The sequence below is a fragment of the Stenella coeruleoalba genome, assembly GCF_951394435.1.
Source record: "Stenella coeruleoalba genome assembly, chromosome: 1".
Lineage (NCBI taxonomy): Eukaryota > Metazoa > Chordata > Mammalia > Artiodactyla > Delphinidae > Stenella > Stenella coeruleoalba.
This window is the reverse complement of record NC_137169.1, coordinates 182488604-182507660: the sequence shown is the minus strand read 5'-3', so window position 1 is coordinate 182507660 and position 19057 is coordinate 182488604. Positions and strand designations below refer to the sequence as shown.

The window sequence follows — 19057 nt, the reverse complement described above, 5'->3', positions numbered from 1 at the left end:
CAGCTTTCCTGTTGCTTTATTATAAAAAGTAAATATAGATTTTTACCTTTCAATTATGCTTTATAAAGGCATTTCTCGGTCATATAGCTTGCATTCCAGCAACCTTTGGGTTTTACTCATGCCTTTTATAGAATGTCTGACATCTTCCTCTCTCGCCTCAAAAAATAATTACTTGTCTTTTTGTTGCATTTACTGGTTGTCTAGTTATCTGGTTCCTGGAAGTTTCTTGTTATGTGGTGAAGGGACAACATTAGTCCTTAGTATTTGGGTCCCTCTTAATGGACACAGACAATTGGCAAAGATAGCTCAGGAAGAGATGACTGACATTCTTATTGCTTAAATATGTACCATACAGCAGTGGCACTAATTTGTTTTCCATTGTTTGCAGAGTCCCTGGATGAGATTTGAAGAAGTTTGTCAGTTAAAGGCAAGAAGACATCTTCTCAAGAGAGGGTAGCAGCGTGGCTGCCACTACCAGTTATCACTTTGATGTGCTCTTATTTCACCATAATATGCCACAAGCAGCAGACACCAACAGTGGTAGAGGGGAAGCCCAGTGAGGGTGATGGCTTTGTTGGACCTGTGACACAAGGATTAGGGGTTCCCACAGAAGGGTTAGGACACATTTGATTTATTGCCTTGGCTGTTCTTCTGTGGGACTCTGCTGGAGTGGATCTCAATTATCTATGGCAAAAGAGTTGGGGAATCCAGCCAGAAGTATCTTGATGCTGATGATCTTTGTACAGGGAGAATGATGTGCTAGAGTTCTGCTGAAGAATTACAGACAGAGCAGAGTATCAGAAAGCACAGTGCAAAAAGCCAGAGAGGCATCTATTCTTGTTGCATCTTTATGAATATATTACACAAAACTGCTTTTAAAGATAATTAGTTGACTCTCTTTAAGAATTTATTTCTACTACTCAGTGTAACCATTTTCTTCAAAACAGATTTTGCTGTTTGTTTGTATGTTATGACAATACTTACCATTATTATCAGTTCTCAGTGTTGTGTTTTAGAAGCAGGTTTTTATCAGCTGGTGTTACAGGCATTCAGAGGTATTTCATCATACCAAGGGTATCATTAGGAACATCTTTACTCTTAATGCATTGGTTTTTCTTAGGGTTGCTGGTACACTACTATATAAAAGAAAACCTAATTCCTTGTATGAGAAAATATTATTGCTAAACATATATTTATTGAGATGGTATTTTAGCAAAATGCCTTATTTTGGAAATTAATTTAGAAGTTATATTGTTTTTCTCAAATAAATTGATTTTTGTAATTAAAAAAGTTCTTGTATGATTGCCTCTTGTTTTAGCTCCTTTCAATTAGTAATATATTTGAGCAAGTTGTTTTTAAAATTTTAACACATATTTTTCTGGGTATCTTTTATAGGATAACTTTTCTACATTTACTTTTTTGGGTGAACATTTTCTTGATAAATGTTTTTAAAAGAGTTGCTCCTTTTTCACCAATATTAGTGAAAAGGCTTTATCTTAGAAGAATTTGCTATGTTATTTTATTTTTTATTTATTTTTTAATATTTATTTATTTATTTGGCTGGGTCGGGTCTTAGTTGCGGCACATGGGATCTTTTTTTTTTTTTTTTTAACGTGGGGGTCACTTCCCAGATACTTTATTTTTTATTTTTTTACATCTTTATTGGAGTATAATTGCTTTACAATGGTGTGTTAGTTTCTGCTTTATAACAAAGTGAATCAGTTATACATATACATATGTCCCCATATCTCTTCCCTCTTGCGTCTGCCTCCCTCCCACCCTCCCTATCCCACCCCTCCAGGCGATCACAAAGCACTGAGCTGATCTCCCTGTGCTATGCGGCTGCTTCCCACTAGCTATCTACCTTACGTTTGGTAGTGTATATATGTCCATGCCTCTCTCGTGCTTTGTCACAGCTTACCCTTCCCCCTCCCCATATCCTCAAGTCCATTCTCTAGTAGGTCTGTGTCTTTATTCCTGTCTTACCCCTAGGTTCTTCGTGACATTTTTTTTTCTTAAATTCCATATATATGTGTTAGCATACGGTATTTGTCTTTCTCTTTCTGACTTACTTCGCTCTGTATGACAGACTCTAGTTCTATCCACCTCATTACAAATAGCTCAATTTCATTTCTTTTTATGGCTGAGTAATATTCCATTGTATATATGTGCCACATCTTCTTTATCCATTCATCCGATGATGGACACTTAGGTTGTTTCCATCTCCGGGCTATTGTAACTAGAGCTGCAATAAACATTGTGGTACATGACTGTTTTTGAATTATGGTTTTCTCAGGGTATATGCCCAGTAGTGGGATTGCTGGGTCATATGGTAGTTCTATTTGTAGTTTTTTAAGGAACCTCCATACTGTTCTCCACAGTGGCTGTATCAATTTACATTCCCACCAACAGGCGGCACATGGGATCTTTTGTTGTGGTGTGCGGGCTGTTTGTTGTGGCATGCGGGCTTCTCTCTAGTTGCGACACGCAGGCTCAGTAGTTGCGGCATGCAGGCTGTCTAGTTGTGGTGCAGGTTCTAGAGTGCACAGGCTTAGTTGCCCCTCTGCATGTGGGATCTTAGTTCCCTGACCAGGGGTCAAACCTGCGTCCCCTGCATTGGAAGGTGGATTCTTAACCACTGGACCACCAGGGAAGTCCCCCTGTATTACTTATTTTAAGTAAACATTTCATTTAATAGCATTTCTTGGACTGTTAATGTGTAATAATTGAGAATTTGGAATATACTGAAATACAAAAGAAAATAAAAGTTACTCAGAATTCCATCAGAATTAAGATTTTGGTTTGTCTCCTTTCCACATATCTACACGTGTCCTCCTGCCCACCTCTTCAAAAACAACAACAACTCCAGGAGATAGTTTTGTGTTTAACTAATGCTTTCTGTAGGTAGGTACTGCCTCGGGGGAAAAATTGTACTGTATTATTTGTCAATAAACCTTTTGACTTCTGCAAAGAAAATGCCTGTTCTAGATTATTGTGTGTGCGTGTGTGTTTGTGTGTGTATTTAATATTGTGACGTGTATAGAAATGTTTTCCATGGTATTATGTTTTAAATTTTTTCATGATGAAATTGGTTACCCAATTTGTTCCAATAACTATAGACATTGATAATCATCATTTTTGAAGCTACTCTACCTTACCAATTCTTGGATCATCATTCCAGCTTATTCACAGACTCTAGAAGTCACAAATGATTTTAACCTTGTTGTTGGAAATAGCAACTTCTAAGACTGGTCAGGATTAAATGCAGTTTGATTGCTGTTAAGGTACTGTTGTGTCCTTCCTCCAAGAAGAGAGAAAGGTGTAGGCTGATTTCCCCCCCATCATTCTCTACCACTCTGGCTCAGCCCTATATGCTTAGCCTTTTTCAAAAGACATTCCTGAGCCTTGCCCGTCTACTTTAGAATTCGTCAAGTTCTTTGACTTTTTTTTTGGTGTGGCATGATGTGTAGGCTTGTGGACAGCTCTGATACAAAGAAAATGAAATAGAAGAATATAGGAGAGAAGAAAAAATAATAAATAGGGTTGGGGTTTAACTTTACTAATGTATCAAAAACTAAGTACAGGTATTCTGTTTTCACATATAATGTTTTCTTAAAAATATGCTTAAAAATGTTTTCTTAAATACACATAAAATGTAAATAAGAGACGTCACATTTTATTTGGAGTTAGGAAGTAGGCAGTACTCAAAGTACTGAAAATAGTTTAAAGTTCCTGTTTACACTTTACCTTGAAGGCATAATCTTCAGTGACTTATTTCTAGCATGTTCTTTGATTCTGTTTTCCTCTATAACATTTAAATTATTGAGCTAAGTCCAATAAGGGTCCAGTTGAGGCTGAACATATCTGTTTTTGCCTTACCTAATGATTCCTCCCATTCACCCCAAGCACATTCAACTTACATGTGCTGAAATGAAAGCTCCATGTACACAGCTGTATCCCTCTCTCCTAGAATAATACTTAGTACACAGAAGGCACTCAAAAAGTATTGGTTGAATGAATGAGTGAACTTATAATTGTCTTAATTGTATAAGATCTGAGGTCTACAGTTATTATTAATATGAATCCTTTGCTGCTTTGCTGTTACTCATTTATATAAAATTATAATGAGATAACTTTAACATATTAAAAAATTTTACGAATGCAGTGATACAAATATGATGCTATTGATTGAAGTTGAACTTTAGGCTGGCAGGCAGCATTCTTATACAGTTAACCTGTGTAAGTCAGTTAATTTAGAAAACTATTGATTTGGCACTGAAAAGGCAGTTTAGGGTAATCATTGATTACTGGATGTAAGTGTGGCCATTGGAAGTTTGAGGACCTTTGAATGTGTTAGATAGAGTATGTATGTGTGAGAAAAGGTAGAATGTATGAATATAATAAAAATAGAATATTGAGGAAAGACCCCCATACTTGAAGAAATTCTACTGTTAATGAGTGCTCGTATTTCAAGCAAATTATAAAATATTATAATCCTAGATTAATACAAAGAATAATTTGAATTCACTTTATCTAAAGTGAAGGATTTAATATTCAGAGAAGTTTCTTTACTAGTACCTCCCAGTGTGAGATTTTGAAAATATGAACTTTGTTCAAACCCTTCTTATTTCATCTTGTTTTTATTTGTTCAACCCATGAGGGGCCTGAGAGATTTGGAAGTTCTTTTGTGTTTGAAGCAGACAAGTTTGAGATGGTATGATGCTTCTTTTGGAACCAAGGAAGATAATACCGTCTGGAAGAGTGTGGGATGTAGAGTACTCCTCCACTTTAGGGGAGGAGTAAAAGCCATCCATATATATACACACATACACATATTTATGTATATGTGTGTGTATATAAAGTCACCAGGGTGACTTAATACTAATAAATTAGATAAGAACATTTCAGGATTCATTCATTCTACGACATATTTATACAACAACAACATTGAGTAACAATACTGGAAGCTCTTTAAATCATGCTACCATGTTTTCTTTTTGCAAAAAACAGTATTTATTCTATGCCTCAGGATCTAGCCCACTGAAGCTGAGAGAAGTGAAAAGAGAAATTGACACCTTGGGCTAAAACCTTGTTTGTGTGTGTTTATTGGGAAGGTTTAGATGCCAGTATCATTCTAGTAATTATCTTAGGCTTCATTCATTGCAATATAGTATCTTAGGGGTCATAGAAACATCTATACATACATACAGCTTCTTTTGTGACTTTAAATTAAATGTCTTTATTTTGGTGTTTAAATGCCAGATTGAAAGAAGCAAACTACAGTTAACCCTTGAACAGTGCGCTGGGGCTGGGGGGTGGCATGTCGTAGCGGCGCTGACCCTCTGTGCAGTCAAAAATTCATGTATAATTTATAGTTGGCCTTCCATATGAGCGGTTCCTCCTTATCCACTCTTCCGCATCTACCACTTCAACCAACCATGGCTTGTATATTACTGTAGTATTTACTGTTGGAAAAAATCTGCATATAAGGGGACCCGTGCAGTTCAAACCCATGTTGTTTAGGGGTCAACTGTGTGTGTGTATATATGCTTATACTATGTATATATACACACTGTATATTACAAACTCTGTGTGTGTGTGTGTATATGCTTATACTATATCTACTTTATCTGCTAAAGAGCATTGTGACCATGGGAAATTATGGATTCAAGAATTAGGAAAGCATTTTATCAAAATGCAGTTAAATCTTTGTCTAATATTGTTTCCATTTTTATTCTTTTAGGTAAGCAGAATTTTGTATAGTTTCTGTACAGCTTTCAAACGGTCTTCTAGACAAGTATCTGACGTTAAAGACTCAGTTATTCCTACCCCTGACAGTGATGTATTTACGTTCAGTGTCTCCTTGGAGGTAAAAGAAGATGATGGAAAAGGAAACTTTAGGTGAGGTTGTTTGGAAAGATTAAAAATTGGTATTGTGTCTGAAATATAATATTGGCTAATTTAAAGTTTCCAGAATATGCAATGTTGGTATAAAGCTTTAGGATGATAAAGAAATATTTCACTGGTGAATGCATGGTTCACTTTTGTCACGCTTTTCAGATATTTTATGTAAATTATTTTCTTAATATTTTAAAATACTGATATTTACTGTAGAAAATTTAGTAAAATAATAAAATTAGAATAAAAAGCTATGGTTTTGTCAGCCACAATCACTTTTAATATTTGATTTCTAGGGTGTATTTTTATACAGTTGTATATATATATATAGTTTTTTCTTTTAACTTCATGATATAAGAATTTTTCAATTAAAATATTCTTAAAATCAATTTTAATGGTTACCAGTAGTATATTGTATGGTTTGACCATCATTTAATTAACCATTTCCTTCTGCTGTGTATTTGGAATGTTCTTCCTTAGTTCAAAAATAGGCAGATAATAGGAAACAGTTATACTCTTTAATGATCAGTTATGGGCCTTTACTTTGCCTTTGTTTCTAACCATAATTGTTAGGTAGGTATTTTACCTGTTTTTTACAGATACAGAAATTGAGTCTTAGGTCAAATAAGTTGCTAAAGGTATTTTTCCTTTTCAGATAAGGCAACCTATATTTTAGACACTAAACTGTTTTTGTTTTGTTTCTTTTAGACACTTATTGTTTTAATGAACTAATTCTTGAGAATTGTCAGTCTGGCCTAGGCTAGAATTTAACTTGCCCTGATCTGTACCTCTTTGTTCATCTTTTATTTATATTTACTTGGATTTGTCACAGTCATCTCAAACTCTAGATGTTTAAAAGTAAGCTCTTCTCAATTTTTGCCTTGGGTTTCACTGTGTTAAAGGCATTCATGCAACCAGCTAAACCAGAAATGTGACAGTCTTAAAAGTAATTAAATAAACCATGTTCCTAAATGTGTTAAAATTTAAAAACTAAAATTTGAAATGATGTCATTTAAAAAGTTTTGTTTTTAATCTCGTTAGGGGTAAATTATAAGGCTCTTGTAAACCCAGTTTAAAAATTAATAACAACTCTGTTTTGCTGACTGTAAAGTTTGTAGTTACTCTGTGGCAGGATGAGAGTTAGGATATCTTAAGAATAAGGGTGTTGTTGCTTAAATAGTTTGTTGGCTTATTCTAACCTTGAAAGAGAGATCTTTTTTATTGTTTTTAATTATTGTTAATTCCTCTTCTTTTTGCATATTTCAGTCCTGTGCCTAAGGATAGAGATAAATTTTATTTCAAATTAAAACAAGGAATAGAGAAGAAGGTTGTGATTACAGTGCAGCAACTTTCTAACAAAGAATTAGCTATTGAAAGGTAAGCAGCTTGCTCCTAAATGGTACCAAAACTTGTATTGACATTGTTACTGTGTTTCAAGGACATACTATTGAATCTCAGCTGTATTACTTACTGTGGCTTTTCACCATGCTTCAGTTTCTCCATTTAAAAATGAGAATGAGAAACCTAATGCTTTCCCCACTTAAATAAGTTAGATATAACTGGTTCATTGAAAATGTCAATTGATGGGGGAAATAAACATGAAATGGCTTTGTTTTATCAGTAATAACTGCTTCTACCCTATTTGGGCTTTTTCTGTCTCTCCCTTATTTACATATAGGACAAATACCTTAACTTCTCATTCATTTTGATTATTAAAAAGTCCATTAAGTTACTGAGATATCAGAATTTTTAAGAGATACATCTTTAAAATATATAAACACACATGCACATATATACACACGTGTGTCTGCATGCGTTTATATATTTATGTCTATATTTTAATTTTTCTGTTAGCAGTAGACATAGCAATATTTTAATCTTTTTATTTAGAGGTAATTTCAAACTTACAGAAGACTTAAAAAAAAAGAAAAAAAAACCTAGTACAGAGAATACCTGCATGCTCTTTACTCAGAATCACTTATTAATAACATTTTACCCCATTTGCTTTGCACCCACTTTCTCAATCTCTCTCTCTCTCTCTGTGTCTCAGTCTTTCTCTCCCTCCCTCCACCCCGGCACACACGCGCGCACACGTGATTGTTTTTCTAAACAATTTAAGAGTAAGTTACATACATCATGGTGTTTTATCCCTATCTACTTCCTTAGGAAATGTATATTTCCTAAAAATAGGGATACGAATATCTCTTATTTAACCACATTATTTGTATCAACCTCAGTAAACTTAGCTTTCATACAATACTTTTTATCTAACCTACTATTTGTCTCTAATTTTGTCAGTTAACCCAATACCATCCTTTCCCCCCATCCAATTTAGGATTTACATTAAGGTCAGATATTGCATTTAGCTGCCATATGCCTTTAGGTTTCTTTAATTTGGAAAGATTTCCACAGTCTTTCTCTCTCTTTTAAAACATGGACTTTTTTTAAAAAAATAAATTTATCTATTATTTTTGGCTGCATTGGATCTTTATTGCTGCATGCGGGCTTTATCTAGTTGTGGTGAGCAGGGACTACTCTCTGTTGTGGTGTGCAGGATTCTCATTGCGGTGGCTTCTCTAGCTGTGGAGCACGGGCTCTAGGTGCGCGGGCTTCAGTAGTTGTGGCTTGTGGGCTCTAGAGTGCAGGCTTAGTAGTTGTGGTGCATGGGCTTAGTTTCTCCACAGCATGTGGGGTCTTCCCAGACCACAGATCAAACCTGTGTCCCCTGCATTGGCAGGCAGATTCTTTAACTACTGTGCCACCAGGAAGTCCCATCAAAATGGACATTTTTCAAGAATACATCCCTTTCCCTCTTTTTATTTTTCTTATTTCTTTTTTTATTTTTTATACTATATTTATTTTTATTTATTTTTTGCATCTTTATTGGAGTATAATTGCTTTATAATGTTGTGTTAGTTTCTGCTGTACAACAAAGTGAATCAGCTATATATATATATATATATATATATATATACACACACACACACACACACACACACACACACACATACATACATCCCCATATCCCCTTCCTCTTGAGCCTCTCTCCCATCCTCCCTATCCCACCCCTCTAGGTTGTCACAAAGCGTCGAGCTGATCTCCCTGTGCTATGCAGCAGCTTCCCACTAGCCATCCATTTTACATTTGGTAGTGTATATATGTCAATGCTACTCTCTCACTTAGTCCCAGCTTCCCCTTCCCCTGCTGTGTCCTCAAGTCTGTCCTATACATCTGCATCTTTATTCCTGTCCTGCCACTAGGTTCATCAGTACCATTTTCATAGATTCCAGATATATGCGTTATTATACGGTATTTGTTTTTCTGACTTACTTCACTCTTATGACAGTCTCTAGGTCCATCCACATCTCTACAAATGACCCAATTTCATTCCTTTTAATGGTTGAGTAATATTCCATTGTATATATGTGCCACATCTTCTTTATCCATTCATCTGTCAATAGACATTTAGGTTGCTTCCATGTCCTGGCTGTTGTAAATAGTGCTGAAATGAACATTGTGGTACATGACTCTTTTTGAATTATGCTTTTCTCAGGGTATATGCCCAGTAGTGGGATTGCTGGGTCATATAGTAGTTCTAGTTTTAGTTTAAGGAAACTCCATGCTGTTCTCCATAGTGGCTATATCAATTTACATTCCCACCAACAGTGTAGGAGGGTTCTCTTTTCTCCATACCCTCTCCAGCATTTATTGTTTGTAGATTTTTTGATGATGACCATTCTGACCAGTGTGAGGTGATACCTCATTTTGGTTTTGACTTGCATTTCTCTAATGATTAGTGATGTTGAGCATCTTTTCATGTGTTTGTTGGCAATGTGTAAGTCTTCTTTGGAGAAATGTCTGTTTAGGTCTTCCGTCCATTTTCGGATTGGGTTGTTTATTTTTTTGAAATTGAGCTGCATGAGCTGCTTGTGGATTTTGGAGATTAATCCTTTGTCAGCCGCTTCATTTGCAAATATTTTCTCCCATTCTGAGGGTTGTCTTTTCGTCTTGTTTATGGTTTCCTTTGCTGTGCAAAAGCTTTTAAGTTTCATTAGGTCCCATTTGTTTATTTTTGTTTTTATTTCTATTACTCTAGGAGGTGGATCAAAAAAGATCTTGCTATGATTTATGTCAAAGAGTGTTCTTCCTATGTTTTCCTCTAAGAGTTATATAGTATCTGGTCTTACATTTAGGTCTCTAATCCATTTTGAGTTTATTTTTGTGTATGGTGTTAGGGAGTGTTCTAATTTCATTCTTTTACATGTAGCTGTCCAGTTTTCCTGGCACCACTTATTGAAGAGGCTGTCTTTTCTCCATTGTATATTCTTGCCTCCTTTGTCAAAGATAATGTGACCAGAGTTGCATGGGTTTATCTCTGGCCTTTCTATCCTGTTCCATTGATCTGTGTTTCTGTTTTTGTGCCAGAACCATACTGTCTTGATTACTGTAGCTGTGTAGTATAGTCTGAAGTCTGGGAGCCTTAATTTTGAGCATTAATTTTATATCCTGCTACTTTACAAAATTCATTGATTAGCTCTGGTAGTTTTCTGGTGTCATCTTTAGGATTTTCTGTGTATAGTATCATGTCATCTGCAAACAGTGAGAGTTTTATTTCTTCTTTTCTAACTTGGATTCCTTTTATTTCTTTTTCTTCTCTGATTGCTGTGGCTAAAACTTCCAAAACTATTTTGAATAATAGTGGTGAGAGTGGACAACCTTGTCTTGTTCCTGATCTTAGAGGAAATGGTTTCAGTTTTTCAGCATTGAGAATGATGTTCGCTGTGGGTTTGTCATATATGGCTTTTATTATGTCATGTAGGTTCCCTCTGTGCCCACTTTCTATAGAGTTTTTATCATAAATGTGTGTTGAATTTTGTTGAAAGCTTTTTCTACATCTATTGAGATTATCATATGGTTTTTACCCTTCAGTTTGTTAATATTGTGTATCACATTGATTGATTTGTGTATATTGAAGCATCCTTGCATTCCTGGGATAAACCCCAGTTGATCATGGTGTATGATCCTTTTAATGTGCTGTTGGATTCTGTTTGCTAGTATTTTGTTGAGGATTTTTGCATCTATGTTCATCATAGATATTGGCCTGTAGTTTTCTTTTTTTGTGACATCTTTGTCTGGTTTTGGTATCAAGGTGATGGTGGCCTCATAGAATGAGTTTGGGAGTGTTCCTCCCTCTGCTATATTTTGGAAGAGTTTGAGAAGGATAGGTGTTAGCTCTTCTCTAAATGCTTGGTAGAATTTGCCTGTGAAGCAATCTGGTCCTGGACTTTTGTTTGTTGGAAGATTTTTAATTACAGTTTCAGTTTCAGTACTTGTGATTGGTGTGTTTGTATTTTCTTTTTCTTCCTGGTTCAGTCTCAGAAGGTTTTGCTTTTCTAAGAATTTGTCCATTTCTTCCAGGTTGTCCATTTTATTGGCATATAGTAGCTTGTAGTAGTCTGTCATGATCCTTTGTATTTCTGAGGTGTCAGTTGTTACTTCTTTTTCATTTCTAATTCTGTTGATTTGAGTCGTCTTTTTTTTTCCTGATGGGTCTGGCTAATGGTTTATCAATTTTGTTTATTTTTTCAAAGAACCAGCTTTTAGTTTTATTGATCTTTGCTGTTGTTTCTGTTATTTATTTTTTCATTTATTTCTGGTCTGATCTTTATGATTTCTTTCCTTCTGCTAACTTTGGGGTTTTTTGTTCTTCTTTCTCTAATTGGCTTAGGTGTAAGGTTAGGTTGTTTACTTGAGGTGTTTCTTGTTTCTTGAGGTAGGATTGTATTGCTGTAAACTTCCCTCTTAAAACTGCTTTTGCTGCATCCCATATGTTTTGCGTCATCGTGTTTTCATTGTCATTTGTTTCTAGGTATTTTTTGATTTCCTCTTTGATTTCTTCAGTGATCTCTTGGTTGTTTAACAGCATATTGTTTAACCTCCATGTGTTTGTATTTTTTTACACTTTTTTTCCTGTAATTGATATCTAGTCTCATAGAGTTATGGTTGGAAAAGATGCTTGATATGATTTCAGTTTTCTTAAATTTACCAAGGCTTGATTTGTGACCCAAGATGCTATCTGTCCTGGAGAATGTTACATGTGCACTTGAGAAGAAAGTGTATTCTGCTTTTTTTAAAAAAAATAATTAATTAATTTATTTTTTGGCTGCATTGGGTCTTTGTTGCTGTGCGTGGGCTTTTGTAGTTGTGGCGAGCAGTGGCTACTCTTCCTTGTGGGACATGGTTTTCTCATTGTGGTGGCTTCTCCTTGTTGTTGAGCACGGGCTCTAGGCTTGCAGGCTTCAGTAGTTGTGGCAAGTGGGCTGTAGAATGCAGGCCCAGTAGTTGCAGTGTATGGGTTTAGTTGCTCCGCAGCATGTGGGATCTTCCCAGACCAGGGCTTGAACCCACGTCTCCTGCACTGGCAGGTAGATTCTTAACCAGTGTGCCACCAGGGAAGTCCTATTCTGTTGTTTTTGGATGGAATGTCCTATAAATATCAATTAAGTCTATCTGGTCTAATATGTCATTTAAAGCTTGTGTTTTCTTATTTATTTTCTGCTTGGGTGATCTATCCATTGGTGTAAGTGGGGTGTTAAAGTCCCCTACTATTATTGTGTTACTGTTGATTTCCCCTCTTATAGCATTTGTCTTATGTATTGAGGTGCTCCTATGTTGGGTGCATAGATATTTACAGTTGTTATATCTTCTTCTTCGATTGATCCCTTGATCGTTATGTTGTGTCCTTCTTTGTCTCTTGTAATAGTCTTTATTTTAAAGACTATTTTGTTTGATATGAATATTGCTACTCCAGATTTGTTTTGATTTCCATTTTTATGGACTATCTTTTTCCATCCCCTCACTTTCAGTCTGTATGTGTCCCTAGGTCTGAAGTGGGTCTCTTGTAGACAGCATATGTATAGGTCTTGTTTTTGTATCCATTCAGCCAGTCTGTGTCTTTTGGTTGTAGCATTTAATCCATTTATATTTAAAGTAATTATTGATATGTATGTTCCTATTACCATTTTCTTAATTGTTTTGGGTTTATTTCTGTAGGTTTTTCCCTTCGCTTGTGTTTCCTGTCTAGAGAAGTTCCTTTAGCATTTGTTGTAAAGCTGGTTTGCTGGTGCTGAATTCTCTTAACTTTTACTTGTATGCAAACCTTTGATTTCTCTGTCAAATCTGAATGAGATCCCTGCTGGGTAGAGTAATCTTGGTTGTAGGTTTTTCCCTTTCATCACTTTAAATATATCTTGCCCCTCCCTTCTGGACTGTAGAGCTTCTGCTGAAAGATCAGCTGTTTACCTTATGGGGATTCCCTTGTATGTTATTTGTTGCTTTTCCCTTGCTGCTTTTAATATTTTTTCTTTGTGTTTAATTTTTGTTAGTTTGATTAATATGTGTCTTGGCGTGTTTCTCCTTGGGTTTATCCTGTATGGTACTCTCTGCACTTCCTGGACTTGATTGACTATTTCCTTTCCCATGTTGGAGAAGTTTTTGACTATAATCTCTTCAAATATTTCCTCAGACCCTTTCTTTTTTTCTTCTTCTTCTGGGACCCCTATAATTCAAATGTTGGTGCGCTTAATGTTGTCCCAGAGGTCTCTAAGACTGTCCTCCATTATTTTCATTCCTTTTCTTTACTCTGCTTTGCGGCAGTTATTTCCACCATTCTATCTTCCTGCTCACTTATCTGTTCTTCAGCGTCAGTTGTTCTGCTATTGATTCCTTTTGGCATATTTTTAATTTCAGTTATTGTATTGTCCATTACTGTTTGTTTGCTCTTTAGTTCTTCTAGGTCCTTGTTAAACATTTCCTGTATTTTCTCTATTTTATTTCTGAAATTTTGTGTCATCTTTACTGTCATTACTCTGAATTCTTTTTCAGGTAGTTTGCCTATTTCCTCTTCATTTATTCAGTCTTGTGTGTTTTTATCTTGCTCCTTTGCCTGAAAGATATTTCTCTGTCTTCTCATTTTGTCTCATTTACAGTATTTGAGGTTTCCTTTCCCTAGGCTGCAGGGTCATAGTTCCTCTTGCTTCTGTTAGCTCTGCTCCCAGTGGTGAGGCTGGTCCAGTGGCTTGCGTAGGCTTCGTGTTGGGAGGGACTTGTGCCTGCGTTCTGGTGGGTAGAGTTGAGTCTTCCCCCTGTTGAACAGGGTCATGTCAGGTGGTGTGTTTTGGGGTGTCTGTGAGCTTAGTATGACTTTAGGTAGTCTGTGTACTGATGGGTGTGTTTGTGTTCCTGTCTTTGTTGTTTTATGTGAGGCATCCAGTGCTAGAGGCTGCTGGCAATTCAGTGGAGCCGGGTCTTGGATTCAGATAGAGGCCTCTGTGAGAGGTCTTGGTGGTTAATCTTCCCTGCAGCCAGGAATTCTCTAGTGGTCCAGTGTCCTGGACTTGGTGCTCCCACCTCAGAGTCTGAGGCCCAAGTTCCAGTCAAGGAACCAAGCCCCCACAAGTTGTTTGTACCAGTTATGCAGGGATCTTTACAGTCCTTTCCGGTGTCCAAGGTCTTCTGCTAGTGTTCAGCCAGTGTTCTATGAGAGTTGTTGCATCTATAAATATATTCCTGATGCATCCGTGGAGAGAGATGAACTCCACGTCCTCCTACTCCTCCTTTCCCCGCATCCGTGGAGAGAGATGAACTCCATGTCCTCCTACTCCTCCTTTCCCCTCTTTTTAATATAACATTGCTCAGTTTGGGTTTATCTAATATTTCCTCATGATTAAATTCAGATAGTTTATTTGCATAGGTGATGTTCTCTCCTTCACAGTGTATCACATTTGGAGGTGCTTGATAACCCTCTGTCCCTTTCTGGTGATGTTAAATTTGATTACCAGTCAAGATGTCTGGTTTCTCCATTGTAATTCCTTTTCCCCCCCGCCTCCCTTGCAGCTAGTAAGCAGTTTGTGGGGAGACCCATGAAAATATCTTGCTTCTCATCAAAATTTCCTCCTTGGTTTAGCTTTCATTCATAATTCTTGTCTGATCCAGTCTTGGATTAACTTAAATATAGAAACCTTGGTGAATATAGGTGAAATAGTCAGATACCTAATTATGTTTTCTTTGTTAACTTAGATAAACATTTATGCATACATTTAAAATATATTATACATAATAACTTAGAAATGTTGCTTTTTTCCCCCTCATGTTCATAAGACAAATTTATTCAGACTCTCCACAATGATCTTCCACATTAGTGTCTTCATCATCACTTAAGCTACTTTTTGAATAATTTTAAGGCATTTTTCCAGAGCACATTATCTCAAGTTGTTTGAGTTAAAGCACTTTTTGAATCAGTATATATCATTATCATTAGAAATTCTACCTAAGCCAGAATTTTACCTACCATTTGTATACCATTAAGATGGCTAAAAAAATTCATTCCATATATAACCACTTAACATATTGCTTTTATTTTAATATAATTAATGTCGATGATAATATTTAACAACTATGGGTTCATATGCTCAGCAGTAATTACCAAATCTGTTAAGTGTTTTTGCCTCCTTTTTCACACATTCTGTCTCTAAACATCCAAACTAAAATTAACTTGAGATTGCTTCAGGCTAATGGGTCTTCCCCAAAGAATACTTTGTTCAACATAGCAGACAGAATTTCCTGTGATATGGGGTATTTTTTAAATACTTCGATTTATCTTTGTTTTTTCAAAAAAGAAACTCTTGCCTTTTATTGGATTATATGTGGTACTTAATGTGTTTAAATCACAAAATGTATGTAGTGGAATTTAAGGTAATCCAGTAGGTGGCAGTCTTGTCATGAGAATTCTTAACCTCTGGTTTTTTTTTTTTTTTTTTTTTTAAAGCATTGCTGCTGACAAAGTTCATTTATGGTATAAAGATATCGGTGTGAAAGTAAATCCTTCAAATTACATAATTTTGGCTTACTTTATGAGAAAATGATTTTTAAAAACAACTTCCCATTAAGTGAAATTTCCAACATACACACAAGTAGAAAGAATAATATATTGAACGGCAGTGTACCCGTCAGCCATTCTGAATGCTAATTTGCAGTATTTTGGTTTTTAAAAATATTAGTTTTTATCATGAAAAAATCTATTTCTCTGTGCATTCAAGTGTTCAAGCATTCCTCATGTGTAGATATTTGACAAATTATACTGTGATTATTGGTCTCAACCCCTTTGAAGGCAAGTACTGTGTCATTTATCTCAGAATCTCCAATATCTAGCTCTGTGCTAGGAACCAGAGCTTTGTAGTTACTTAGTCCTTACTTAGCACTTTCTCTGTGCTGAGCACTGTTCTAGGTGCTACTTATGAGGTATAGGTACTATTATCTTCATTGTACAGTCAGGGAAACTGAGGCACAGAGAGGTTAAATAGCTTTCTCAAGGTTATACAATTAAATACCAAGTCTATCTGGTCTAGAATAAATATTCTTACTCTCTACTTCGTTTTAAAAACTTGTTGAGTAAATGAATAAAAAGTATATAGAAATTTTATAAAGTTAAGAGTATTGACTACATTCACTGTAATGTGCAGAGAGTAATAGAACATTGCACCTAATAGAATCCTAACCTGTTTAGAGGGTATGTGAAAAATGCTCTCACATGTTGAAAATTTCTAATGTTCTTTTGCTTTTCTCAGTCACCTGTGTTAGATTTTACAAGTTAAGCTTTATTTAGGAACTGTACGTAAGAAAGAAAATAATATTAACATTTTTGTGTGATGGCCATTGTAAAATTTAATTGTCATAACAACATGTAAGGAAAACATTTTAATTATTACCCTATTTTTTTTTTTTTTGCAGAAGATGAGACAGAGGCTTAATGAGATTAAGTAACTTGGTCACTTGGCCAGGAACTGATAGAGCCAGGGTTTAAACCAAGGCCATCTGACTTCTGAGTGTATACTTCTAGAGACTGTACCCAATTAAATTTTGATTACGTGCTAAGTTTAAAATTAATCAAACCAGTTAGAAAATAAATGGATTGGCATTCTTTGGTGTATTTCCAGCAGAATTTGAAAGTGAGAGTATAGATGGGCATCCAAGTGATTGTTCAGTGACTTCAAACCCAGGGGCACCGTGCCCTGGGAGAAAAGCTGATAGATTTGTAGATGAGAAGACCAACAATAAGAGCTGAGAGGAGAAAGCAAGATGATTGTAATCTGAAGTGTGTGAGAAGAGCAGCCTAAGCCTAATTATTGAGAGGCTCCAGTTAAAATGTTAAAGCAGATCTGAACAGGTCATTCTCTTTCTGGTGTTTCCAAAGTGGAGACAGCAATCTTCTCTGTCCCTCTCCAGCTGGCATTTTCATGGGTTTTGGTCTCATCGTGTGTAGAAATACTGCAAAAGATTTTCTTACATACCACAAATTGATGCGGATTTTTAAAGCTTTATTTAGTATTTTAAATACCCTAACACTATTATATAGCACCCACATCAATGCTTTGAATAGATTGCTGGTTTTGCTAGATACCCGAAAAGCGAGGGGGAAATTTTTCATTTCTTGCTGTATTAATTTTCTGACTAGTTGATTTTTGCCAAGTATTACTTCTTAATTTGTCATAAAGTAATTCAGGGAAAATAATACCATATACATTTGGAAAATGGGTCTCTTTACAGCTCCCTAACAAGAAGTGGAGTTCTAATGATGGTAATTCCAGGCCTTTTGGAGGGTTAGTTGGGAAGAGAATTTTGGCTTCAGGGTTTTATGTCTGTCAGATCACTTTGTTCCCAGGGATCTGCCCTGATGCTTGATGTGTGAACCAGAATGAAGTATTGATACAGCAAGCAGAGTATAATTACTAGATTTGTTTTAAGTATACAGCTCTGTTTGTACTGAGTAACATGGGCCATTACTACTAGGAAGAAAGAATTTCCATGAATCACTTTTATCTGATCCTAATTTTGGGGAGTACAGTCTACATATACATTAAAGTATATATATATATATATATATAAAATATAAAACACATCATTATTAGAAAGCAGTTTGATCATTTGTAGAGTGATTCAGAGATGTGCCTGTTTTGATAATAAATTCTGCTTCAGTTCTTAATTTGTGCTTTCTGGCTTGCAGCAAACACTACATAGTGAGAAGTTGAAGTGTTAAGTACCATACCTCATAGCATGAGTGATTGACAGGTACCTTTCCTTGTGTTACTTTCTTGAGGAAAGTGTTTCCAAGCCGTGGAGTACTGAAAAAAGAAAATCACCTAGGGCTCTTTTCTTCTCACAGAATAAGCAATTTTCTAATATGATTTGATATTCCTAAAGTAGATAGATAGTAGAACCTGAACTGTTAATTATTTTGGGGCTGATATAATTGGTTGTTAGACCATTCTGAGGGTCTTTTGCTGAATTTATGTAGCACTTATTTTTGCCTTCACCCTAGCAAGTTGTTAAATAGTTTTATTTAGAAAGGAGCTCAAGTCACTGACTTTAAGTTGCCTAGATGTAAAATCACGAGTTTTAGATGTCTTAATAATTTTTCTTAATGGACGTCATTTTTCTCCATCCTGAAAATGACCAAAAGTTAGTGGGGTGATCCAAAGTCTGAATAATATATATTTCTTAAATTAATTAATTAATTGTTTATTTTTGGCTGCATTGGGTCTTTGTTGTTGCACATGGCTTTCTCTAGTTGCGGTGATTGGGGGCTACTCTTCGTTGTGGTGCGCAGCCTTCTCATTGTGGTGGCTTTTCTTGTTGCGGAGCATGGGCTCTAGGTGCATGGGCTTCAGTAGTTGTGGCACGTGGGCTCAGTAGTTGTGGCTCACGGGCTCTAGAGCGCAGGCTCAGTAGTTGTGGTGCTTGGGCTTAGTTGCTCCGCGGCATGTGGGATCTTCCTGGACCAGGGCTTGAACCTGTGTTGGCTGGCTGCATTGGCAGGCGGATTCTTAATCACTGCGCCACCAGGGAAGCCCCTGCATAATATTTTACAAGCTGTTTTTGAACTTACTCATTTGTCTTCTTTGAGTTTTCATATAAGGCAGTAGAAAGGTAACTCTCTTTTACCTTAGAAAAACAGGATATATTTATACAAAATACTTTCATTGTTCTCTGATAGTTGTTTCAAGTGACAATTGATAGAGTTATCGGCATCATCAGGTGCTTTGGAGAATGAGAAATTGGAAGCTTCTATCTTCTCTGAGCTTTTGGACTGGAACTTGTAATT

General features: G+C 35.9%; 1 protein-coding gene across 8 annotated transcripts in view; it reads left to right on the top strand.

The window, feature by feature from the left end:
• Positions 1-19057, top strand: part of RABGAP1L (RAB GTPase activating protein 1 like) — a 797484-nt gene that overhangs the window by 197393 nt on the left and 581034 nt on the right. For all 8 annotated transcript variants that reach the window (XM_079939730.1, XM_079939723.1, XM_079939729.1 and 5 more), the window contains 2 exons: positions 5744-5901; positions 7165-7275. In XM_079939730.1, the coding sequence (XP_079795856.1) occupies positions 5744-5901; positions 7165-7275 (269 nt within the window). The remainder of the gene's footprint in view (positions 1-5743; positions 5902-7164; positions 7276-19057) is intronic.